The sequence below is a fragment of the Meriones unguiculatus genome, chromosome 11 (assembly GCF_030254825.1).
Source record: "Meriones unguiculatus strain TT.TT164.6M chromosome 11, Bangor_MerUng_6.1, whole genome shotgun sequence".
NCBI classification, from domain to species: domain Eukaryota; kingdom Metazoa; phylum Chordata; class Mammalia; order Rodentia; family Muridae; genus Meriones; species Meriones unguiculatus.
The window spans coordinates 45,912,033-45,938,967 of record NC_083359.1 but is presented as its reverse complement, the minus strand read 5'-3'; the positions used below and the strand labels follow the sequence as shown (position 1 = coordinate 45,938,967).

At 48.2% G+C, this 26,935-nt stretch overlaps 1 protein-coding gene across 5 annotated transcripts; it reads right to left on the bottom strand.

Moving 5' to 3' along the window:
- Positions 1 to 2,239: 2,239 nt before the first annotated feature.
- Mettl22 (methyltransferase 22, Kin17 lysine) lies at positions 2,240 to 20,541 on the bottom strand. Of its 5 annotated transcripts, none has more exons than XM_021644987.2 (11): positions 20,433 to 20,541; positions 17,532 to 17,667; positions 14,441 to 14,800; positions 10,736 to 10,809; positions 10,504 to 10,648; positions 8,886 to 8,963; positions 8,354 to 8,407; positions 7,297 to 7,377; positions 5,875 to 5,977; positions 3,929 to 4,097; positions 2,240 to 2,341 (listed from the first exon to the last, which is right to left on the bottom strand). In XM_021644987.2, exons 2-11 carry the CDS (start codon positions 17,647 to 17,649, stop codon positions 2,306 to 2,308), a joined length of 1,218 nt encoding a protein of 405 aa, XP_021500662.1. In that variant the 5' UTR covers positions 17,650 to 17,667; positions 20,433 to 20,541; the 3' UTR covers positions 2,240 to 2,305. The 5 variants fall into 5 exon arrangements, with proteins under 5 accessions (XP_021500662.1, XP_021500663.1, XP_021500664.1 ...); XM_021644988.2 differs by having other exon boundaries at positions 8,892 to 8,963; XM_021644989.2 differs by having other exon boundaries at positions 10,736 to 10,776.
- Between the last annotated feature and the right edge of the window lie 6,394 nt (positions 20,542 to 26,935).

Genomic DNA, 26,935 nt, shown 5'->3' with positions numbered 1-26,935 from the left:
GCATTGCCCACATGCTCTGAGTCAGCGTCATGGAGTATATAACGGACACACTTAATTACAGAGGGAGGCCGTGTCTAGGAACCAGGTTAGAAATGGCAGCATCTGGACCCTTGCTGATCCACACACGGTCATCTGGGAAGCTGGTGGGGGAGCAGGGGGATATAGCACCACGATTTGTTGAACAAATCTTTTCTGTTCAGGCTATAGTTGGGCAGCCACATCAGCTCCTTGGGCCATATATTTCCCTGAACATGTTAGAATGTGTCAAGAAAAAAAAATGGAGTCCAAGGACCTGGCTTAATTACCTAGCATGCACCTCAATGGTTTGATGATTCTGAAATATCACTGCAAGTATGCTCTGGCAGAGGCTCTCTGGAGGCTGTAAAACACAAGAGGCTGGACCGGGACACGACGCTCTGATGGCGCTGTGAATTACAGCCAAGAGCAGTTATGGGCTGCGTCAGGAGCAGGCTCTTAGGACAAGTGGTTAAAACTAAAAGTGGCCTGCCCTCATGAGCTGGTGAAGATGCTGGGGGCCTCTAGTGCTGGGGGCCAATTACACATGGGGGGGGGCTGATCCCCAGAGAAGGGCACTGGACTTCGTTTTTTTTTTTGTTTTTTTTTGTTTTTCTTTTTGAGATAGGGTCTTTTTCTACGTAGCCCTGGCACTTGTTTTTTTGAGATAGGGTCTCTGTAGCTCTGGCTCTCTTTGTACTCTCTGTGCTTCTGGCTGGCCTCAAATTCACATAGATCTGCCTCCCTCTGTCTCAAGTGCTGGGATTAAAAGTGTGACACAATGCTGGTCCTTTGTGAGGGTCATTTTTGGATTTTCGGAGGCAGAGACTCTGGGTGTGTGCATTTTAGCATATACTTGCTAACACAGATACACGTGCACATGCACACGTGTGTGGAGGCCAGAGGTTGATGCTGGGTGGCTTTTCTCTGTTGCTCTCTGCCTTTATTCTCACTGAAGCTGAAGCTCATTGAACTGGCTAGACTGGCTGACCAGTGAGCTTCAAGGGTTTGCCTGTTCTCTCCAGTGCCTATCAGCACATGTGGGGCAGAGGCTGGGGTCAGGTGTGCTCGATTGCTCTCTACTATATTTTGAGACAAGGGACCTCACAGGACCCAGAGCTCACTGGTCTGGCTTGGTTGGATGGCCAATGAGCTGTCTTTAGCACCCCACTCCCCTTTGCAGGGCTGTGGCTAGATTTTGTCAGTGTTGAGGATACGATCTCAGGCCCTCATGCTCTGCTACAGGCAGCCACTTCTTCAGCCCAACCCTGAACTTTCATTCTCCTGCCTCAACCTTGGCACAACTGATGCGGTCATGGAAGTACCATTCAGGCTTCAGAACCCAGCATGTAGAAACCAACATCTACCCAAATGAGAACAAATACCTAAGGTAACAAGTCCATAGTTCTGAGAAAGTACTAACCCTGCCTTCTGGCTTCTGTAGCTCTGCTTCTGGCTGTTCTTGCTGACTGAGGTGTGTCAACCCAGGATGTGGGTTTTGTGCTTAAAAGCTCACACTGAGAAACGCTCGGTACTGCGTTTGGGTCTCCAAAATTCAATGTAGTCACTGGCTGGTTAATTTTTTTTTTCTTTTTAAAGTTTTTCAAGACAGGGTTTCTCTGTGTAGCCCTGGCTGTCCTGAACTCTGTACCAGGCTGGCCCTGAGATCAGAGATGAGCTTGCCTCTGCCTCCTGAATGCCAGGATTAAAGGTGTATTTCACCACACCCACCTTAATTTAGACTTTCTATTGGCCTGACCTGTGTGGACCCCTCATAATACTGGCATTATAGCTTTCTACTGCCACATCCAATTTCTGTGGTCCTAGGGATGAATTCCAGGGTTCTGTGTTTCTGCTAGACAAGCACCCCACCAACCTAGCTTGATCTCAGCCCACCTCTATAACTTTCCATGGCATCCAGGACCTCATACACGCTGGGCAAAGTGGCTAGTCCTATTAGCAGAGGGAGTGTGAAAAGTGATGACAGGGCCATGGTCCCCCACAGGGAAGTGCACCATGAAAATAACCAGAGTGCAGACAGACAGAGCATTTGCTTACTTTGACCAAGTGGCTCGGGGAGCACTTGGGAGCTGTGAGACAACTAGGCCACCACACTCTGGGCAGTACTTTTGGGCTACCGCTGCAGGCAGTGATAGGCCCCAGGAAACCAGCTTGGCCCACGCATGGCCACTCACTGAGTTTAAAACCATAGCATCTCAATGCATGACTGGAGAGGGCTGTTTTTATTTGAAATGCATTAAGATAATAGTCAAGCAGTCACACAGGTGCCTCATGCTGTGGGTTCCACGATGATCTTCCAGAGCTCCTGCAACACAAAGAAGTGAAAGGGGCTGAGAACTTACAAAGCAGGGCCACTTGACATCAGGCAGACATGGGTCTCTTTCCTGGTTTTGAGGCTCCGGCAATTATATGGTCACACAGTGGCTGGGTAGACCAAGTCTAGAACGGTCCAATACTGGCATGTCACATGGTCACGAGACTGAAGGAATGGCAGCAGATGGCCACAGTCTCGCCATGGTTCCGGGGCGGGGGCGGGGGCAGGAGTGCTTAACCACTGTGGTTTGCAGCTCCTCCATTTCCTAAGTCGGAACAAAGGAGGGAGCATGAGAAAACTGGCCCCTCCTTCTGCCACTGTCTTCCACTCCTGAGAATGAGGCCTGATCTCCACAGCCAAAAGGCAAAGAGGACAAAAGATGCCAGATGGACTCCTGTGAATCCAGCTCCTGGTAATTTTCAGGATAATTTTGGGTTTTCAAATTGATGCTAAGTGCTGGGTTTAATGCTGTAATAGCAGGTGCCTTGGCTGTGCGGTGACGTCTCAGATCTGCCAGTTCCCGGCTGGGTACGTTAACTAAGACAGTGGACAAAAGGTGTGTGGCTCTAAGCACATGCTGGCTACAACTACAGGAGGGTCAGCAAGAGCCTGCTAAGAGTCTTCGAGCTTGGCCAGAGGGGCAAGTCTCCTCAGAGCACACACAGCCATTAGCACAAAATTGTCAACTACACAGGATCTAGAATCACCAAGAGGCAAAACTGTGCATGTCTGTGATGGAGTTTCTAGATTGGTCAATTAAGGTGGGAAGCCTCATCCTCAGTGGGTGACATTATCCCAAAAGCTGGGAACCTTGACTTAACACAAAAGGAGAAAGGGAGCTGAGGGCCACCATCCACCTCTGCCTGCTGGGACTGCAGATGCCAGGGGGGCAGCTGTCTCTATTCCCGCAGCTATGACCTCCACCATGATGGACTGCACCCTCAACTGCAGGCCAAAACCAACTCTCCCTTCCTCGAGTGACTGTTCCCAGGTATCCCCTAGGCTCTGCCTTGCCACCTGCAAGCCCGCCCAGATCCTTCCCACTGACTGAGCGCTCCCCAGATGCCCTTCTGCCTTGTTGTCTGTGAATCTGGAGTGTCTCCCACAAGCTCCCATGCACGAACACTTGGCTCCCATCTGGACACACTGGTTGGGAAGGCTGTGAAACCTTTAAGAGGTGGCGCCTTGCAGGAGGAAGAGGAAATAGATCTCCGTGTGCAGGCTAGCCCCACTTCCTGGACACTGCTTCCTGAGAGTGGACACAGTGTGACCAGCTGCCACCTGCTCCTACGGCCTCTTGAAATATGAGCCAGAATAAACCTTCCTGAAGTTGCTTTGGTCAAATATGTTGCCTCAGCAAGGAGGAAAGTAACTGATGCCTGCACTCTAGCTTCTTCTGGAGTCTTAACTGCCCAGAGAAAGAACATAAGACTTTGGCTCAGAGCTGCTCTGGCCGGGTGACTGCAGAGTCGGTTGACATCCCCCTCCCCCAGGGATCAGTGACAGCGTTTAGCCTGCAGCTTCTCCAGGGCAGGCCCTTTGCTTTGCTTCCCACTGCTCTCATGGGGCTGCATCTACCAGCTGCCGGATGCGCTCGTAGACGAGCAGCTGCGGGAAGGAGGCCTCCACAGGCTCCACCACGAAGCGCAGCCTGCCGTCAGCCAGCTTCTCCAGCGAGTCCAGGGAGGCACGGAAGTGATCGTAGGCTTCACACGTGACGTCCAAGTGTCTCAGTGTGAAGTTGAACCTGTGGATTGACCAGCAGCAACACACTCATCACGACCAGGAAGGGCTCTGCTGCACCCCCACAGCTTGCTTCCTGCTCAGCGCATGTCTTGAGGCTGGCCTTAAGTGTCTACTCTCCCTCCAGCCTTTGAGAAAATTCCTTCCTGAGCCTGCATGGATGCCTACGTTTCCAGATGGCTACTGGCTCTTCTTCACAGATGTAGTTATAGGAAGCTTACATCACCTGCCAGGATGGCACTCTGGAAAGACAGATGGCTATCATCTCACCAGTTGCTGCAAATGGATTCTGGGCAGATCTGCTGGTTGGGTACTGTGGGTTGGGTACTATCTATGGGATGAGGGAACAAGATTCTGTGGCAAAGGGAGGCACAGACATGTTGGGAGCAAAGGACCTTGCCAGGAAGTACAGAGATGAGAGGTGATGAGATGAGAGCGAGTGAGCAGTTTTCTGTTTCTGCCATTTGTACCTATTGACACCAGAATCTGTTAAAGTGACTGACCTTGAATTCAACCTTTTCATTTGCTTCTCCTTTGTCTTTTCGCACAGGTATGTAACATACATGTGTTTTTATGTATGTGTGTGCATGTATAAGTGTGGAGGCCAGAGGATGACATTTCTTCTATCATATATGCTGAGACAAGGCCTCTCTCATATTTGAACCAGGCTTGTGATCTGGAGCCCACCACACCATTTTCATGGCTATTGGTGACGCTCATCTTATATAGCAAATACTTCACCTGTTAAACTATCTCATGACCCTCCCCCCCCCCCCAAATGTCCTATCGTGAAAAATCTCAAGCATCCAAGTAAGCGAGAACTGTATAAGAAATTGCCATGAAGCCACTGGCCAGTGCGGCCACTGCTGACTCTGGGCCCCTGTGTTCCCATAATCCCTCCCACGTCCCTCACTAACAGCAAATGCCAGACACCCCATCTTTTCACTAGCAAATATGTCTGCACATATCTGGAAAAGGTAACAATTCTCCTCAAAATGAAATTAACAACTCTTTGGCTCTTGTTTGGTAGCTTAGAGTGGCCTGAAATTCACGATGCTGGCCTGGAGCTGCCAGTCCCCGCTGCATCGCCCAAGTGCTATGGGCCACTATGCCCAGCCAAACTAACTCTTTAAACATCACTTACAGAATTTAGCTTTTCCCATCTGCCCTACGTCTCTTGTTTACAGTCTATAGAGTGAGGATCAAAATGAGGGCCCTTCCTTCTACTGTGTATCTGAAGGATAAACAGTGCTGTGATGACAGCCCAAGAATGGTTAGCTTTCAGGAAAATCTGGTATGGAAGAGGCAAAGCTGAAGCAGAGAGACATTCCACAAGGATCTTAGCAGATGGCACAATGACAGTATGAAGGATTATGTAGTCCACAAAGGAATCCCTTCATTCCTATTTTTATTATTAACCATTTCAAAGTTTCATTTTTACACTTTGTTAAAGACACAGGAACACAGAAAACTTCCTTTCCATAGAAAAAGTACAAGTGATGCTAATGGCACACCTTAATGACAATGGCCTTAGCAAGTAGAAGACAACAGGAAGTGTATTTCACTGTGGCTTGGAGACCAGAACCCTAAGGTTTCCCAGCCTAACCTGCTCCACTTGAAAGTGGGGCCAGGCTGCCCGTGACTGACAGAGTTTAATACAGACTGAATGAGAGAGTACAATGAGGAGTGAGTCCTGGCCCAGAACAAACGAGGTGTATGACAGACGCAGTGAGTACAGTGATACTACAGTGAAGGATGTGGGTTCGGGAGGCAGAGCTCACCTTTTTTCCACCGACAGAATGGCGGTACAGGCATTTTTTAGTCTGTGGACGAGTCGGGAGAGCGTGTTAAACAGGGCATCTGTTAAGTCATCATCATAGAACACTGGGGAAAGAAAAGTGTTAGGGGACAGTTTATTTTCCAGAGAAACCCATGGAAACACCACAGAGTGGATCCTTATCATCACAAACAGTTGCTGCTGTGGAGGAATGTTCTGGAAAGATGCTTCTAGGATATCTCTAAGAGTTCAGTGAGGCTGGTTCTCTAGGTCCTGGCTGTCTCTCACAGCAAGCTGCTGTTAGCTGTTCCACATGGCAGACCACAGCAAATCCAAGCCAGCCTCCTCACAGCTACACAGTGTTTGCTGAGACATTCACAAGGGCAAGGATGGAGCAGGCATGAACATGTGACTTTCCCAGAATATGTGTGGATTTGTGTGTGTTTTACATGTCTGAGCCTTTAGTCACCTCCCCCGGACCCTGGGCAATAATCTAAAGCCAGGTCTTTGCGAATTCTGCTGAGGACTGGCGGCCACACAAAACAGGAGCTTGGCAAGCTGCGGGGAGTGACTTTGGGGAAACACAGCTGGGCACTGTCTGTCCATAAACTGCTCTTAACAAACTCATCTTCCTCGTGACGATGAAGCTGTATGAGTCACGAGTAGTCAGTGTTTGGGCTGCTGGTGCCTCCCAGTGCAGGGCAGGTGCTAAATTATCTCCCTGAAGAAATCACTCGGAACAAGCAAGGGTTTGGGGGTCCCTGCAGACACTAGGGCTGGCAGAGTAACTATTCATGTGAGACAAGAAGGAAATCCAGTTCAACACCACTTAGTTAACTAACTAACTAACCACTTAGCTGGTTGATTCAAACTTCTAGTCTGTTAGCAGGCAGGGTAGTTTGGACATATTTTATGTCCAGTACCACTTTGGGCAATAAAGTGGCAATAAAGCTTAGAAAGGGACTACATCAAAACTCCTCTGTAAAGTACATGTGACCTCTTACCTATGCATGTGTCATCTACGTCATCCTAGAGGTCACCAAGCTACAAAGTGTATGTGGCATCTCCCCTGGGGATAGGTTCTACTGAGAAACAATGCTCAAGATAAAGTTCTAGAGAAGGGAAGGATAAACACAACACTCTAGTGATTCAGTGTGGCACAGGTCACCAGGCTCTTAACTACACCCAGACTTCTGGGTAGAAAACAGGAGTGCATCAACTCTGCTGAGGAAACAACCCTGAGCTTAACACTCGTGGTTTCCCTGCTGCTTAATTGAGAGCATGAGAACCCCATGCCCTTTACACCAGGGATACTGTGATACACGCAGTGACAAGGATACAGGATGCAAAGCATGCAGAGCATGTGAGGGGATACTGTGTGACACAGGGAATGACAAGGACATAAGATGACAGAGAAGCACCTCACCTTCGGCCGCGAACACCACAGTGGCATGATCATACAGGTCAGCGATGTCTTCTTCAGACCAGCTAAAGGGCACTTTGGGATCTACCAAAGAGAGAAGACTGAGTAGTCCGTTCCCTCCTCTGTTGGCCACCAGCTTTTACTGCAAACTGGTCAAAGAGGCTTCAGTACAAGAGACAAGGCTGAGCTGGGTGTGGTAGTACACCCTAGCGATGCTAGCATTCAGGGGGCAGAGGCAGGCAGATCTTTGCGAGTGCTACACCAGCCTGGTCTACATATTGAGTTTCGGGCCAGCCACGGCTACCTAATGAGCCTTTGTCTTAGAAAAAGAGGAAAAGGAAGAGAGAGAGGAGGCTGGAGACAGACTGACCTGTACCTTAGGAACAGCCACACACTTAAGAGGCACCTTTCCCATCAGTGAGGGGCAACTGGGTTCCATCCTCACTTGCCCCTTGGCCAGGAGCCCTGTTAGGACATTACATGTCAATCACCAGCCAAATCTATTCACTGTGTGACACCAGGAAACTGGTCACTTCACTCTAGGCTTCAGTTCTTGTGTTTACAGAAAGGCTACTAAAACCTCTCAGAAGATGGCTGGGAAGGTCGAGGGTCAAAGTCTCACAGCAGTGTGCTTGGCAGGTGTCAGGTGCTTGGCCAGTTTCCTCACTGACAGGGAAAAAGGAAGCCCGGTATAAATGGTAAACATCATATCTGGCATCGTCTCTGGAAGGACTCAGTCTCTCCCACCCACTCACTGTGCTTTCTGGGACGCAGTTTAGGACACAGAGGTCAGAGCCTTGTGGTCACACCCTGGCCCCTCTGAGTGCTGCTCTCTACTCCCACTCAGAACTGATTCCCCTGCAGTGACCCTGGGAGGTGTCAACAGCGTCATGTGGCCAACGGCCCAGCATGTGGCAGGTGTTCAGAGAAGAGCTGGGGCTCAGAAGCCTGTGGAGGGAACCTTCCACCAGAGGGGGGCTGGAGAGGCAGCCAGGACTCTGTGGCTCGGTTAGGCCACAGAGGAGCCCCTGAACCGAGGGACACCGCAAGAAGCACAAACCTGTGCAGAGGTCGTCCTTCAGCCAGTCTAGCTCCTTGACCTTGACCACACCACCTGAGAAAGCAGAGACAGAACTCCCAAACTGCACAGCAATGGGAAAAAGAGCGCCCTGACTCCCATTCTTCCTCACCATCTGCCCAGACAGCTATCTTTTCTCAGTTCCTACAGCCTTCTCTCCCACACCCCCTTCTCTTGCCACATTTTTACAGGGAATATAAAAATCTGAGAGTCCTGGTCCCCATCCCTGGAGACTGGCCACCTGAAGAGCGACTGGGAGATTAGTGGATGACTCAAGACTGCGTGATTAGGGTAACACTAACAAGATGAGCAAAATGCATGGAAGAGGGGAAGAACTTGGTGCCAGCCCAGGGATGTGAGGAAGGCCCCACCGTGCCCAAGGCCAGATCATCTATGCTCAGAAGCTATAATCCCACAGAAACACCTGGAACCTTCCCTCCATCTGATGCAAAGGGATGCTACTCAGTGGGCCCACTGGGTGATTCCCAGGTGCCCCCAACCCTCCACTACTCACCCTCACCTTTCGTGGCAGCCAGGTGGCTATTGAGGGTAACGTTTCGTTGGCACATGGCCAGGAGGTCTGTGCCGACATCTGGAATGACAGAAGGGTGCACCATGACATATGGGCTGCTAAGATACCCGTCTCCAGTGTTTTTCATGGAGAGTAACCACCAATGGCTGGACTGCTGTGCTATGGTCATTTAAGGTGTTAACATCTCTGGAAGCTGAATGAAGAGTACATGAACATTCTGAATTACTTAAGGAACTTCTGTGTAAGCCCGATGTCATTTCAAATTTGAATACTGAAAGAGTCATCAGTTTGCCACACAAAGTATCAGCACATCACTCAAGGACTATTAGATGAGGTACAAAGGTGTTCACTGTTGCAGTTGACAACTGTGAGGAAGAACAAGGTGGCTAGCATGCTTGGCAAAAGGGTTAAGCAAACTGATTAAGATGACCTAGTTATTAAGAGTCACATTTAGAATAATTTTTAAGGACACAGGAACATGTTCTTAAAAGTCCTTTTCAAGAATTTTGGCTGACTGTATGTGTGTGTGTGTGTGTGTGTGTGTGTGTGTGTGTGTGTGCACTCACATAGTATAAAGTAATTATTTACAGAGATTTAAGTTATTTCTTAAGAGTGTGCTCTAAAGGGTGGTGGAAAGATGGCCCCGAGGTTAAGATGTCACACTCTTCTTGCCGAGGACCCAAGTTTGCTTCCCAGTACCAACATCAGGTGGTTCACAGCCGATTGTAATTCCAGCTCCAAGGAACCTGATGCCCTCTGAGGACACCGTCCTCATATGCACATACTCCAACACAAAGACACACACACAGTTGTAAATAATATAATATAATATAATATAATATAATATAATATAATATAATATAATATAATATAATATAATGCTGGGCATGGTGGAGCATACCTTTAATCCCAGCACTTTGGGAGGCAGAGGCAGATGTTATCTCTGAGTTTAAGACTAGCCTGTTTTACACAGTGAGTTCCAGGTCAGCTGGAACATAGTGAAAAACATAGTGAGCCTGTCTTGAAAAAAAAAAATCTTTTTTTAAAAATGAGAATATGTAAGAGGAAAAAAGATGATAACTTACACAAGACTAGTCGATAACAAACATGCACACATTCATATACGAATGGTTAGAAGTAAGTTTCTTTGTGAGTGCTGGGGCTAGTACTTGTTTACCTTTTGGAATACATCTGGCCCACAGTAGATGCCTAATACACTGCATACTGTTGAACTGCTCTGGGACTGTAAAATTATGAGTAATTTTCTTTTCTGCTTCACATTTTCTCCTAAGAACAAGCCTTGTTTCTATCATCAGGTACAGATGGTAAACCAGTGTGGGATCCCTACAAAGAGCACGGCCTAGGGTTTTCCAAGACGTCTGCACTTCCTTGGAGGGTGAGTAGAGAAAGGCACTGGACACTGCATGCCCAGTGGTCTCGTGCACCCCAGTGGCTGCAGGGTGCAGTGTGGTGGCTGGGTGCCGAGGGCCATTTGGAGAGAAGCTGGGGAATCAGCAGCAGCCTAGCTCCTGGAGGCCTCGCTCCTTTCACGGTTGGTGTAAATCATGGAGCCCCCCCCACTGTCCAGGTAGGCTGTTACCTGTACAGTACACAGTGTGCGCCATGGTGGCCGCCACAATGCTGGCGAGCCCTGTGCCCGCGCCAAGCTCCAGCACGGTGCGTCCCTGGAAGAGGTCCCTTCGGAACAGGATATAGTCTGCCAGCAGCAGGGCACCCCGCCACACCTGCAAGAGAGAGGACAGAGAGCCACACGTGAGTCAGAGCTCAGGAGAGACCCGCCGGGGCCACAGGAGTGCACGGGGCCTACCTACCTGCTTGCCTACATCCTCCAGGGGCGTGGCCATGGTATGCTCTGGACAGGATAGAAACCAAGAAAGAAACGTCCCTGGTGAAATGAAGGCGGACAGAAAACAGAGGTACAGGTAATGTGGCAGTCTGCTAGCTGGCTAGATGGGGCAGAGTTAAACAGCCAAAAGAGAAGCAGAGGCATGGACTGCACCACCAGGGGGGAGCAGGTGGGTGCATCACTGAGGCCAGGTATGTGGACCACTCCCCTTAAGGATGACTGCCATGTGTCCTAGGGGCCAAGGCACATCAGGTCTGAACCCATCGAAAGTACCCATCTCAGCACCTGAACCTCCATCTTAAAAACTGAAATATATTTTAGATGCTAATAATAAATGCAGTTCCTTCCACAATATGTTCTTATACTATAACCGTACCAGAAGCTAATACAGTGATTTTCAATTTATATCTTAAAAAAAAAAAAAGTTCATGAGAAGGGTGATTGTTAAACACTGAAGACCAAAATATCCCAAAACAAACTTCTGATGGTGGAAAGGAATGGAAACATGAGATGAAGGAAAAAAAGAAACACTGCAAAACACTGTACCATGACATTAAAACTCACCCATGTTTCCTTCACCCCGCCCCCCCTTTTGAGATGGAGTCTCACACTGTAGCCCAGGTTGGCCCGGAACTCACTATATTCTAAATGGTTGCAAATGGGCTGTGCGAGGTTTAAACAAATAAACACAGCGGAGCAGTTCTAGAGCCTGCCAAACTCACACAAGCTAAAACATAGTTTCCTAACAAGAGCAGAGGGGTAAACTGGGTGTGGTGGCTCACAGCTGCAACCCCGCAGGAGGACTGAAGAGCCAGGCCCTTCTAAACGACAAGACAAAACCTGGCGCTTGTGAGATGGCCCCTCCTGCAAAGTGCTTGTTGGGCAAGCGTGACAAATGAGTGCAACCCCTGGAACCTACAAAGAGGTGGAGGAGAGAATCACCTCCACAAAGTTGTCCTCTGACCTATGTGTGTCGTAACATGCATGTGTGCATGCGTGCATGTACACACACACACACGCACGCACGCACTAAACAAAATGAAACCAGAACAAAACCCAAACAGTAGCTGTCTCTACCTTGGCTGCTGGTTGGAAGGGACTACACAACCTATATTTCTTTTGAAAGGAGAAGAGGCATGCCAGGTTCAACATGTGCCACCAGTTGAGAATTAGAACAGAAAGTCACCCACCAACCTACGATGACACATTCCTTCACTGAGCATGTGTGTATGGATACCCATGAGCCAGCCCGGGGCTCACACCCTGAGATCTGTTGGATCTGGTAACTCCATTTTACAGATGCAGAGACCAGTTGCACCCCAGAACTTGGAGAGTGTGGACCTGGGAAGTCAGCTCCCCTGAGGGAGAACATGGGCTCTTGGTCAGCCAGCCACTCACAAGTGCTGGAGTTTTCACTCTCCTGCTGGGTAACTTGACCCTTAGCAGTTTGGAGCCTGATCCCCAGTTCCTTCGTTTGAGCACAGATAACCTTGTGCATGGTACAGCCAGACCATGCTAGGTAGGAAGCAGGCTCAGCAGGTGGCTAGAAAGTGCTGGTCTCATCAATGGCCCCAGCCCTCATACATGTGTGCTCACTGGAGGTGGGCCAGGAAAATGCATAGCTCAAGAAAAAAAAAAAAACAAAAAACAAACAACATATTAAGTCAAAATGTTTTTCTAAAGTCAAGTTTAAACCAAAGAGGATTTTACAACCAAACCTCGAGTCTGCCAATCAATCACTGCCACCCTGTGAGAGCTGCATCCTGGACTCCATGTAGAGGTGGCAAGGCCCAGGGTGAGCGGCCGGGAGCCTGCCAAGGCTGCCTGCACTATGAGGGTGGATGACCCAGCCCTGCAGATGTCACCTATGGTGGAGGACAGTGCTGTGGTGACGGTGATGCAAGAGTCACCGCTCCAGAAACTTAATGCTGTCCTGGGGCAGGTGAGCCCGACTGAGAAAGAAGAATGTTTCAAGCCCCAAGGCCTCAGGAAAGCAGTAGAAGGGGCAGCCAGGGAGGCTGCCATATACCCGACTTTCCTGTGGGAATTTGTTCCTAGCAGACACCGGAGGCCAGAGTCACAGTGGAATGACACACTTTGCTACTCTGGTCCTGGAGGGGAGGGGGAACATTCTAGTTTACTTTTCCATTGCTGTGATAAAACACTAGCCCAAAACAATTTATTTGGCTTACACTCCTACACCACAATCCGTCATGAGGGGAAGACAGGGAAGGCACATAAGACAGGAACTTGGAGGCAGGGACTGAAGCAGAGACTAGGGAGGAATGATGCTTTCTGGCTTGTTCCCCGTTCTTATACAGTCCACGACCCATGGTGGCTGGATTTACTACACCAATCGGCAATCAAGAAAGGCAGCCAAATATACACCCAGGAGTTGGCCAATAAGCAGTGCTCCTCCACGGTTCCTGCCCTCACTGCCCTCAGTGATGGGCTGACACAAGAGCCAGAAAAAGCCTCTTTTCCCTGAGGTGCTTTTCATCATGGTGTTTACCACAGCAACAAAAAGCAAACTAGAACCAGGGAGACTGAAAGCACCCAAGCTGAAGTACAGATTTACTGGTCTTCTATTAATGTTAAAAATATTAGGGTTTTGTTGGGTGCTGGAGCAGGTGTGCCTTGGATCCTGGTGGCCCCCAGGAATATCAGAAACAGTAAATGTTAGACGGTGGCTATAGAACAATACAGATTAAAGGGAGTAAGCTTGACCAAGGGGCGGGCAGCTGCCATTTCTGCCCTGTGCAGGGCTCAGGGTTACAGTCCTTGTGAGACACTCCCCGTGCTGGGGTGGGCTTTGATGATGTAGCTATCTGGAGACATTTCTGCTCCTGTAAGCCACCTCTCACCCACAGTCTCACAGGAAACCCAATAAAACCCACTGGTTCACTAAGTTAGACTTTGATGGTATCCTTGCTTTTACTCTGTCATCGGTTCCCTATCCGGGATGAGTAGGTGTGTATTCATGTCTTCTCCGAAACAGTGTCACACAATACCTGGGGTCATGACCCCTGCTCTGACTGGCAGAGTCCTGGCAGCAGGACTCATAGTGTTGTTGCTGTTTGCCAAGACCCCTTTCTTGGGTCTATCGCCTCTTCTTCTCATTGCCCTCCAACCCCAGCTTCCAACCCATTTGCTTGGCCTAGTCCAGGTTGCCGAGAACGGACACACCCTCTCCACTCCATACTGAGGCTGCTGAATTTCCCATGGCTTCCTGTCTGCACTGAGCCTAGCCAAGCATCCCATAAACTCTGTCCTGACCCCTACTCCTGCACACCGTGTTAGAGAACAAGAGAGTGGGAGGCAGGAATAGGGCTTTCTGGAGGAAGTGATACCTGAGCTAGGACCTGAGGCACTTAGCAAGCACCTGAGGGCGAAAGTGCAGCCCAGCAGAGATACAGAAGTGAGGAGAACATGGAAGAGTCTGAGGTCATAAGGGTCAATGGTGGTGAGAGGTGAGAGGACAGTGTCTCCCCAGCTTTCTAAGCTGAGTTGTCTGTATTCTGTCCTGAGGGCAACGGGAAGCTGTTAAGAGAGACTCTGCAGGCAGCAGCCCACCTGTTCCCAGCTCTGAACTCAGAGCCGACACCCACACCTCTATCGTGCCCCAAGAGCCACTGTGACAGTGCCGTGGAGGCCAAAGGTCTTTATTTACCTATGTTGATGATGCTGTGAGGGCAGCTCTCATGCTCTTGGTCTCCCACGAGGTCATCTTCTTCCTGTGCTAGAATCACGGGGTGTACCTTGTGTCTTGCGGGCTCTGCTGGGTTGGGGTCAGAAGCCCGGGGTCTTCGTACCACATCCAGGTCCCCATCCTCGTCCAGGGGAACACTCAACCCTTCCTGGATGGTGCTGTCATCCCCAGCCTGGAGGGACAAATCCTCATGACTGTGGCCACTTCCTGACCCAGCAGGAGGTGTCTCCTGTGTGGAGACATCTTGGGGACCATTGTCCTCAGCCCCTGAGTCTGTCCGAGAGTCCTGACTCCACAGGAGCTTGAACTGGGACAGGAAGACTGAAAGCGAGAAACACAGAGTGAGCAGCACCCAGGCGCCTGTCCCTTTCCTCTGCTTTGGTAAGCCTAACTGCCAACTGGAGAAACTTCAGTTTTTCTTTGGAGACAGGGTCCCATGGAGCCCAAGCTAGCCTCAAACTCACTAAGTAGTCGAGGGTGACCTTTAAATCTTCCTGATTTTACAACTCAGTATTTGGGTCATACACAAGGACCACTGCACCCAGTTGTATGTGGTTCTGGGTTCAAACCCAGGCTGTGTGTGCTAGGCAAGCACTCTGCTAACTGGAGATACTTTTACAGGCAGGTGGGGTGCACAGGCTCAGCAGCAGAGGCTTGTTGCATTCAGCAGTGAGCATCTGGGCAGCCAAGGCCACCAGAGCAGCAGTGTCAGGTGAGGGAGCATCTGTGCAGGTGCCTGGCCTGTGTCATGTGATTATCTTCAGAGTCACTGTGAAGACAGCATACCAGCCATCTCACAGACATGGAAACTGAGGCTCAGGGGTAAGCGAGCTTGCTAAGTAGCCGAGGCAGGATACGAACGCAGTCTGCCTGGTACTTCAAGTGCTTCTTAAGAAGAGTAGGTTAAGAACATAGACCGGGTGGCCAGAAAATCACTGAGAAGGATTTCAGTAAGACTACATGTACCAGAGGAGGTGTGCCAGAGACAAAAAGAGTGAGGACTTTAGAATGTATCCACCTGTCTACTCTGAGCCTGTTTCCACACTTGCATCCCGGGAACGAGAGCATCTACCCTCATGCTGGCCAAGGCCATGGTCAAGGCCAAGGCCATGAACAAAGAGGCTGGCTTGGAGTCTCCAGTCCTCTCTACCTCTGTTCCCTCGCCTGACTGTACATCAGGCACAGCTCGCTGTTCCCTACCTTCTCCCAGGAAAATGCACTGTGAACATCATTGGGCCCAGGGGACATGGGAAACCTGATGACAGTCCTTGCTGCCTTTCTGGCCACTTCCTCTTCCTGGGAGGCCTTCCTTAGCTCTTTACACAGATCTTTTCTAGCTTTTGGTACTTAGTCATTTGACTGTCCTTCAGGCTTCTATAGTATTACATCCTACAAGTTCTGAGCAGCCATCTACCCACCTGCCCAACCATGGATCTACAAACCCACCATCATCTTCATCTACCTATCCATGCATTTTACTTACCTATCTACTCATCTATCTACCCATTTGTCTGCCTGTCTGTCTATCCATCCATCCATCCATCATCTATCTACCCAGCGATCTATCAATTATTAATCTATCTACCTATCCATTCATCTGTCTTAACCATCTACTACCACCCACCCATTTGCTTACCCACCACCCATCCATACAGCTATTCATTTATCCAAACTGACCATTCATTTCACCCATCCATCCACCCATCTTCCATCTATCTATTCATCCACCCACCATCTACCCAATTATCTAGTCATTCATCTGACCTATCCACCATCTGCCACCCTTCCATCTATTCATCTCTCTACCCACCCACCCACAAACGTGCACTGAGTACAGCAGTAGGTGCTGGGGATACAAACCAGAATGCAGCATCTTAGGGGGCTTATTTACGTCTAGGGGTTGTAGTGGTGAAACATCAAAGTAAACAAGGTAATTACAGACTGTGAGCTCCCTGACACAATAAAACTATTTTGTTAAGACACACAGTGGCAACCATGTAAGGCTGGGGCCAGCAGATCTTTTCTTCAGCAGGTCTAGAAACGAGTATCATAAGCTCTTTGAGCTGCATGATGTCTGCTGCAACTACCCACCCATCTGAAGTCACAGAAGCACACAAACAAGCAGGCCTGGTGGTGTTTCAGCAGAACATTATTTATGAAAACAAAGCAGGACCAGGTTTGGCCACACAGGCCATGGTTGGCAAATGTCTGGTATAATGTGTCATCCAATTAGGACAGTTACTGAAGGGGCCACAGACACCAAGGAGGGAAGGATGACTAGGCTGGGTACAATGGCTAAGGTTCATAGGCCCAATAGAAGGCCACATGTTCCTTAGAGCCATGGGGGACCAGTGGGGAATCCAAGTCAGGGCAGTACCATGGCTGGGTTTGCACTTGCAGAAGCTATGCCTGGCTGCAGGAAGAGGGGTCAGCAAGGCTGTGCAGAAAAAAAGACCGGAAGTCGAGGAAGGAGGGGACGAGTCAGCCAGGCACAGGAGGAAAGTGACTGCATGGGGCCTATGGTCACATAGCCCTGGCACCATCAACTGTGGGTTCTCTCATTTCTGCATTCCTGACCTAGGTCAGCATGGGATACTCAGCAGGTTTTCAGAGAAGGAAGGCATGCTGAATGTCGACAAAGGACACTTGATTCCCCAAAGAAAACATAAAGTTCATTGTTCTTAGTTTTAACTGTATCTCAGATTTTTATTTGTTGATGGAGGTTAAGTGGGGGAAAAAAAGGAAAATATTTAATGGTGAAATCATAAAACCCAATGTGAAGCTCCCCAGTTCCAGAATGGCTATTCTGTATACAGAATGGCTAACTGTACAGAATTTCATTGAAACATATAAACTTTAGGTTGCATTAAATTTTATATATGAATTTTGTCAGTTTTTGCAATAAAGTTTTAATTAAAAAAAAAAAAAAGGTGACATAACAATGACAGCTAACCAACTCAGTCTTTACCCCCAAAAGAAATATGAGAAAAAGAGAGGAGAAAAAGTGGGCTCCACCAGGCACTAAGCTGTTCCGATCAGGCCTGGATCTTACCTGGCTGCCCCATGCCATTCAGCCGCACCATGAGGTGTCTCTGGTTGGGGGTGTACAGGTGGACATCTGACAGCACAGGGTCGCTTTTGAAGGTGACCTCATCCATGGCTGGGCCCATGTTATTCCTGGGATGCACCTGAGAGGGAAGAGCGAGTCCTGATGGTGGACCCGAGAGGGAACACCAGGCAGCCAAGGGAAGCCTGGAAGCTCTTCCCCTTACACTTCCCTCCCTCCCTCCTGCTCTGTGGTGCTGAGGATGCGTCCAAGGCCTAGCCCTGGCTAGGCGAGCTCTCCACCACTGAGCTATATCCCCAGCCCCGCTTTTGTGACAGACTGGCCTTAACCTATTCTGTAGTCCAGACAAGCTTGAGTTTGTGATCTTAGTGAGGTGACACGTCTGTGCTACCAGCATTTTTCAAATAGTCAAGATAGCTGGGGAAACAGCATAATAAACCATCATATAGCCACCACTTGGACTGATGGAAAACTAGTACTTTGCCATGTATATTCACACTGTCTAGTAATATATAACATGTATCTAGTAATAGAGACCATCTGTTAACAGAGACCACCTACCCAATAACAGAGACCAACTAATAGCACAGAGTGTCTTCCTAATAACAGAGACCACCTACCCAATGAGACCATCTATCTAATAGGAGAGACCATCTATTTAATACCTGAAACCCAGTTTTTTTTTTTGGGGGGTGGTGGTGGTGGCATATGCCTGTAATTCCCAGCACTAAGGAGGCAGAGGCAGGCAGATCTCTGTGAGCTTGAGGCCAGCCTGGCCTACAGAGTGAGTTCCATGACTGCCAGGGCCACACTGAGAAACCCTGTCTCAAAAACAACAACAAACAAACAGAGACTCTCTATATAACAGAAGCCCAGCAGAAGTCTGATGGGCTTTGAAGCTGAGTAGCTGGGTATAAGCTCTGGTGCCCCACTGCCCAGCTATGGACCTTGGGAGAAAAATCATCTTGCTCTCTGGTCCTGTTCTGTCAGCCACATTTCCATCTTGCAGAAGTGTGGGAGTGGGGGGAAGTGGACGTAGAGTGCTCAGCAGTCTTTCAAGTACAACAGCTATAAAACAGCAGCAACTTCTTTGTCCTGAGGTTGTTCTCAAGTGTTAGACTCAAACCTGCCGTTATCCCCTCCCTACAGGGACAGTTTCTAGCTGGTTGGTGTGGTTATTAGCTGTGTATCACCAAACCTTTTAGAACCTCCATTTTTTTTCAAACTGGAAGATGGAACATTTAAAATTTTATTATTATAGTTCAGACGTCTTTATGCTCCAACTGCCCACAGCAGGAGCTCCTGCATTCAGATGATTCCAGGGAATGGCGAAGATAACAAAACAGAAAGTTGTTCTCCAGGCTTTCGTTTTCCTTCACAACATGATAAACTAGCAAAAAGGCAAGCAGGTTGTGAGCTGGGGCTGGGAAGCATGTGAACCAAAAGAAAGAAATCCTCAGCCACCACCAAAACCAGTGGCAACAAAACAAGATGAGGGCACAGGAAACACAGCCTAGACCTAACCCACCGACTAGTTCCAGGCACACTGGCTCCCCTAGTTCTGGATGGAAGACAAGACTCCTGCCTACAGTGTTTCTCTTTATTTCTTGTCCAAAAAAATCCTCTCTGCTTTCTCTGGGAACAATAAACATGAATAAAAGGATAGCATGTGTTGGAATGGTGCAAAAAAAAAAAAAAATTACACCTCAGAGAATGAATGCTCATTGCTTTCTGAAAATGGGAGTTATATAAAGACCAATTATCTTACAAATAGATGGAAAACAAATTCATTGTTAATTTCTAGTCAATTTCTTCTGCTTAAAAGTTTCAAGTAATCAGATTTTCCAGGAAATGTGGCCTGAGATGAAGGTCCCAGGTCAAGAGTCTCCTTTAAGGGACTCTCCTGGGAGCTAGCATTCTGGGAACAGGGCAGTGCTCCTGTCTCTTTCAGGTCCTGTGCGAGGATTAAACAAGACAAGCACTCCTTTCAGGACCCAGCAGTAAACAATAAATACTACAGGATCACGGTAATAGAAGAGTGTGCTGGGAAGATGGATAAGGGCCTTGAGCCAGTCTCTCTACTTGGAAATAGCAAATGCAGTTTCCACCAGAAAATGTCAGGTATTCCGATTCCTCCTGGGTACTGCTGAAAAAGTACCCAGGGTACAGGCTACAAATTCATTTCTGTATGGCAACTGGCAGGTGTTCTAGGCACTTCCAAGACCACAGTGCTGGATTCCCACTAAATTTTTTCTTTAATGGCCTGAAGCCAGTGTTGTTCCCCAAACCAGTCTTCTGGGATCAGAGGGTTGGGACTCCCCTGCTCCCTGGCAGGTGAGATGCACTTCCACTGGATAATCAAAAATTAGTTGCCGACAGGCCTGTAATCCTAGTACTCAGGATGCAGAGATCTCTGTGAGTTCGAGATCAGCATGGTCTACAAAGCGAGTCCAGGACAGCCAAGGCTACATAGAGAGACCCTGTTTCTAAAAAATAAAAACGAAACAAATAAAGGAGCTGGATAAGGGAAAGGCAAGAAGCTGGAGAACTCAGGGCCCAGAGGCGCAGGGAAAAGGCTGACTACCCGGTGGCGTCAGGGGCTCCAGGGACCGCCTCCCTTCGCGGCCGCCCACTCTGACTTGTGAGCTAACCACTGCCCTCTGAAGAAGCCAGTCACTGACACGGCTTCTCTTTCCCTTCCGAATCCTGCATCAAGTGGGTGCTGCCTCATCCCATACTGAATCCGAGAAGAGGTCCCATACAGACGGGGAAACTGAGGCTGAGGGAGGAATTGGGGTTCAGGCTTCAAGGTCGTGGAAGCTTGGCTCTCGAGACCAAAACGCTCCCCGGGTCCTGCCGGGTCCCGCCGCCTCTCCCGGGGCTTACCCGTCATGACCCTGGGCTGAAGTTCCACGCCAAACCCTTGCTGTGGGACTAAGAAAGCCGCCATGACAGACGGTCTGCGCAGGCGTGGTCCAAGCAGGCTTGGGTCGCGCATGCGCACGCGGTGGCCGCCAGCCAACACCTGTTGCTCTTGCTCAGCCGGGAGGTGGCAGCATGAGGCACAGCTGTCACCTGGTTGGGTTGCTCAGATGGCCGGCCAGAGTGGGGACACCTGTGCATTTGGGTGTGGGAACTCCCTCCTGTAAAGAATTTAAACAGAGCTAAGGATCTCAGCAGTGTAGAGAGCCCATCACAAAAAAAAAAAGTTAAATGATTTGCTTTAGGTATTACCAGAATCATTAAAGATCAGAGCCCCAATAAGCCAGGTTTGGCCACTGTTCCTAAGTTTACCGATGAAACAAGCAATAGTAAAAAACAGAAGACAAAGACATACAATGGCCTACCCAAGCGTACTTCGGGGTGCTGATAGCACATTTATTTTTAAGCAGAGAGCTATAGTTATGCGCAGCTATGCAGTCCTGGCCAAGATGTGGTTCCCATCTCTCCTGCAAGACTTTCAGAAAAGTTGTAAATCTCTTTCTGGAAGACAAGTTAACCCTCTGGTTGGTCTCTGGCTTTAGCTTTTGTCTCCTCCCAGCTTGAGATTGTTGGGGAAATTCAAATCTTGGCGTCAACTGTTTCAATAATCTGACAGTCAAGGGGAGGAGCACACGTGTCTCAAGCTTAGCATGTCCTCATTCCTGCCAGGCAGGCAGGTTGGAAGGGCCACTCAGCTACCTCAGCTACTGGGGAATTATGTTCAAATTGGAGGGTGAGGAATCCAGAGCCTGTGTGTTAGACAATACACTCCCTGCTTCTTCTCACTGTTACCTATACCCTATGTTTAGTATTCTTATAAGCAGTTGGCAGGCACGAATACATCTACTCATCAACATGGTGATTCCAGCTCTTTTCTAAGTTGGAGTCTAGCATGAAAAAACACATGATGCAAATACCACACTTTACATGAACTTTCTCCTGCTCAGAATGCTGAAAGTGCTAAGTGCCTAAGGCTGGAGGCTGTATTAGTCATTTATTTATGTGACTGTGACAAATACCCAAGAAACTCAACCTAACTGAAGAATTATTTATTTTGGCTCATGGTTTCAGAGACCCAGTATTCCTAGCTCCATTGCTTTGGACCTGGGTGAGGCAAAGCATAGATAATGGGAGGTGGGGGATAGGGCAAGAGCTAGACCCTGAAGACTCAAGGTCCTGAGACTACCTAGTCCCACCTCCAGAAGGTTCCACCAGCTGGATTATAAGTCCATCAGTGGATGAATCCTTCTGGGAAGGCAGCTGAGCCCTTCCCGCCCAGACACTAACACACAGGCTCACCTGAAAGTTCCACCTTTGAACGCCACTTGCATAGGGGACCAGGCTTTCAATACATGCTCATTTCTAGGGACACTTCTAACCAAACTGCAGCAGAGACAAACGTGAATCTCACAGACTTCATTTGTTCTCCAGTAGCCCATTTGATGGTTGCTTTCTTTTCTTTTCTGGATTTTCAGGGCTTCTGAAAGCCAGGACTCAAAGAAGAAATGTGGATAATTGTGGAAGAAGACAGGGTAGACAGAGCCCATGGACACCCCGGGCCTGGGTGAATTCTCATACCTGTTCCCTGTAAGCAGAGCAGTGCTGTCACAGAATGAAGTGACCATCATGCTCAGTCACATCTTCCTGGTAAACAAAGCAGCAGGATTTTGGGCTATCCCAAAGTGCCCCAACCAACTTTGCAGAAGACAGTGCTTTCCGTTGCTATTTTCTTGCTGTTTGTGCAATCCTGAGCAGACCTCCCCACACCAAGACACGTGAGTGTAGAGGCTCAGTCAGGCATAGCAACACCTGCAGATGAGCACACATGTATACCCTCCTGGGTTAGACCGGGATAGACAGATAATGAGAGACATTTATTCCAAGCAAATATCTATCAAAGAGAAGATGGTGTCAGATTATGGGCTAGGTGTGGTGCAGGAGGAAAGGGGGCTAAAACAAAGAGCAGACAGACAGGCCCCAGCTCTCAGGCCAGAGAGTAAGCAGATATGTTTTAAAAAGTACAGCGTGCTGGGTAGAGAGTGGTCAGGTGGTCTCGGAAGGCCTGACTGCAATATCAGGAGCAGAGGCTGAGGGAAGCAAGCAAGGAGAGAGCTGAGCAAGTGCTTAGCAGAAACCATTCTGATTGTTGTTGTTTTTAAGACTATTTCTCTGTGTAGGCCAGGCTTTTCCTGGAACTCATGATGTAGCCCAGGCTGGTCACGATCTGTCTCAGCCTGCCAGATAGCTTGCTTTGGTAGAGAGCATTATGTATAGAAGAAAACGACTGGGCAAAGGGCCTGGAGCAGGACTGTGCTAAGCATGGAAGTCAACCTGGCTCAAATGGAATAAACCTGAGGAAAAATATTTTATTGGGAAAAATAAAGATGTGAAGCTACACAGGATCACAGCTTTTGGTCCATTGTGAAAACTCTCTGGATTGTTCTTCTGTGTATAAGGGGGATCTGGGGAGCCTTTGAGAACATAGTTCACAATGATGTACACACACACACACACACACACACACACACACACACACACACAGGGCGTGCAAGATCTGGATCTACTTATAGACCATAGGTCAGTGAACACACAGACATATGCACTCATACAGGACCACATGTAGAATGCACACTCTGGTCTGAGCATGTGCACACACACACACACACACACACACACACACACACACTCTTTTGCTTCCCCTCACCTTAGCTGTCCTCCCTTTATTTAGTTACATTTAAACCAAGATTTGTCTTTTCAGAACAGAAGTGAGTCAACAGCAATTTCATGGTTACTTATGATAAAACATGAGAGTTGATAGGGTGACCAACAATACAAACATGAAAAAGGACTTCCTAAAAAAAGAAAACAGGCTGTGTTTTTTGAAATAGCCCAAAGTTTTGAGCCACCAGATGTATTGGGATCAAATTTTGGCCCTAGTCCTTTCTGAGTGATCCTTTTTATCTATCATCCGTCTGTCTGTCTGTCTACCTATCTGTTTATTTTGTGTTTTTGAGACAGGGTTTCTCTGTGTAGCCTTGGCTGTCCTGGACTCATTTTGTAGAGCAGGCTGGCCTTGAACTCACAGTACTCCCGAGTGCTGGGATCACAGGTGTGCCACCACAGCTGTCTCTTTATATTTATTTTTAATATTGTTTTTGTTGTTAGTGACACGGGCTCATTTAGGTTTGGCTCGAGCTGGTCTCCAACTCAGGCTGTAGCCAACCCGGCCCTTGAACTCCTGATCGTCATGCTTCCACTTCCCAAGTGCTGAGATTACAGGTGTGCATCACTGCCCTAGGCTGGAGTGAGAATTTTAAAGCAAAAGTTAGAATTCTCCGCAGCCGCCCCTCTGAATCTCAACACATCTATCAGTGTGGTAGCTACACTGGACTTGCTGCCTCTCCTGTCCCAGCCACAGGCCCTTCTCATTCCTCCAAATTGGCCGAGAAGCTCCATTCCTTGATACCCACCTGCCTTGCTTCACCTTCTCCAGGCCTGTTTTAGCCTGGAGACCTTCCTTGACCATCCTACTTAGAGCTACATTCCCATATAGGTATGCCCTATCCTTCTCCTTTACTGTTTTCTACAGCACATCTATCCTGGAAGAACAAATATTTTCCCTGCTATGGTTGTTTGAATGAAAATGACTCCCATGGGCACATAGGGAGTGGCACTGTTGGGAAATGTGGCATTGTTGAAGTAGTTGTGGCCTTGTTGGAGGAAGTATGTCAAAGGGAGTGGGCTCTCTCCCTCCTTCCCTCCTTTCTTCTGGTAATGGGATTTGAACCAGTCTTGTGAATGCCAGGCAAGTGCTTTACTGCTGTGTCCTAGCTCTCTTCTGCTTTATTTGCAGACAAGGTCTTGTGTCTTGAGCTTGAGGTTCTCCTTCCACAGCCTCTCAAGTAGCTGGGGTTATAAGGCCAGACCAGCCAAGAACTCTTTTCTTTCTCCTTTCTCTTTCTTTCTTTTCTTTTCCTTCCTTCTTTCCTTCTTTCTTTCCTTCCTTCCTTCCTTCCTTCCTTCCTTCCTTCCTTCCTTCCTTCCTTCTAAAGAAATTTTGTTTGTTTTAGATAGGGTTATATAGTCCTGGCTATTCTGGAACTCCCTGTGTATAACGTGACAGCCTTGCCTCTGTCCCCCAATTGCTGGGATTAAATGTGTGTGTCACCATGCCCTGCAAGTTTTTTTTAAGACAAGCTATTACATAGCTTAGGTTGCTATGTAGCTTAGGATGATCTTTACCTCCCAAGTGCTAGGATGCAATAAATTTGATGGTATTGGGCTAAAATGTTTATTATCAGCCCTATAATTATTTTGGTGGTTAGATAACTATCATCTAACCCGCTATCATAATCAATAAGACATAGATACGTGTTGAATTTTAGATTTGCCTTATAACACCTTGGGCGGGGCAGATAATTCTACCTCAATAACCTCCCCATTCATCTCCCAGCCCTCATCCAATGCTGTTCCTAGCTGGCCTATTTCCCATCCATAATTCCAGAAATACTTGCTTAGCCTTCATCTGGGTCGCTTCTTTTGTCCATGCTGTTTTTGGAGTCCTTCCTTTCAGCCCACTTGTTTCTCTTTTCACCTAACCTATGGTGGCGTCTTCCTTTTCCTCTTTCCCCATCTTCCTTTCTCTTTCCCATGATTCTCCTGTCCTCAAAGTATGGGAGAGCCATGCCTCTCTCCTTCTGCTCTGCCCAAGTACAGGCCTTTTTAATTAACCAATCAGGAATAATGTTTTAGGCAGGTTAACAGCAATACTTGGGGTACATGAGAGTTGGCTAAGAATCCCTGGGGTAAGCAATTAACAAATAGAAAGCATCAGACCTTACTCCAACACTAAGATTATGGGTTTGGTTTTAAGATTTCATTTTCTTTTTTTTTTAAATTCTTTATTAATTACACTTTATTCACTTTGTATCCCCCCTGTGGTTCCCTCCCTCCTCCTGTCCCAATCCCTCCCTTCCTTCACACTCTGCATGCATGCCCTTCCCCAAGTCCACTGGTAGGGGAAGTCTTCTTTTCCTTCCTTCTGATCCTAGTCAATTAGGTCTCATCAGGAGTGGCTGCAGTGTCTTCTTCTGTGGCCTGATAATGCTGCTTCCCCCTCAGGGGGAGGTAATTAAAGAGCAGGCCAATCAGTTCATGTCAGAGACAGTCCCTGTTCCTATTATAATGGAACTCACTTGGATACTGAACTGCCATGGGCTACATCTGTGCAGGGGTCTTAGGTTATCTCCATTCATAGTCTTTGGTTGGAGTATCAATCTCAGGAAAGATCCCTGTGCTCAGATTTTTTGGTTCTGTTGCTCTCCTTGTGGAGTTATTGTCCTCTCCAGATCTTCCCACTTCTTTCATAATATAGGATAAACCTACTAAAATCTGTACACCTAAAGAAACTAATCAAGAGGGAGAACTCTTGCTAAAATGCTCAATTCCTATCCAGAAAGGCAAAGAGGCTGGACATCAGAATAAGGAGAAAAGGGGGAACAAGTCAGGATCCCGACACAGAGGACCTCTGAACTGCCCTGCAGACTATCAATGCAGATGCTGAGACTTATGAGCAACCTTTGGGCAGAGTGCAGGGAATCTTAGGAAAGATCTCATTTTCAAAACAATTCCATCCACATTTTTGTGTGTCTACTCTCGTGTGCCCTAAAGCCCCACCTGAGAGATGTTATAGCAGGTCAGCTGGGAGGTCTCTGAGCACTCAGCCTCAACCCTGTACTCCTGTGCCTCTCGCCCCTCAGCCTGTAAGTAAGGTGACAATAAACGTCCATTTGTATAAGACACCGATAAAGCGTTTCTATTGCTTTCACATCCACTGCAAACTCATTCAGGCATTTTCATGTGAGAAGTCTGACTAGCTCTTCTCACCCCTAGAAGCCCCTAATTTATCGACTATGCAGCTCCATGATTGGTTAACATCATCCATACAGCGATTCATTCCTTATTGGATGCACCTTCTGTGGGGAGACACATGTTACATGCTGGCAGTGCCATGCAGGGTAACACAGACGACACACCTATCCTTGTGGAGCAGTAGGGGAGGCAGCTATGATTTGAGTTATCTGCTCATAAGAATAGAAATCCTTTTTCTCGTTCTCTCTTTTTGTTTTTGTTCTGTTCTTTGAGACAGAGTTTCTCTGTGCAGCCCTGGCAATCCTGGACTCACTTTGTGGAGCAGGCTGGCCTGGAATGCATGTCAACCTGCCTCTGCCTCCTGAGTGCCGGGAGGTGTGCACCACTTTACGTATCAAGGGGAGAATTTCAACTAAGCTGACAAAAGGCCTGTGTGCTGTTGGCCAGGTGCCAGACACGATTCAGTTCCGTGAGCTTCATGTCTACAATTCATTGACTTCTCAGGATAAACCAATCAGACATGTAAACCAGTGTTA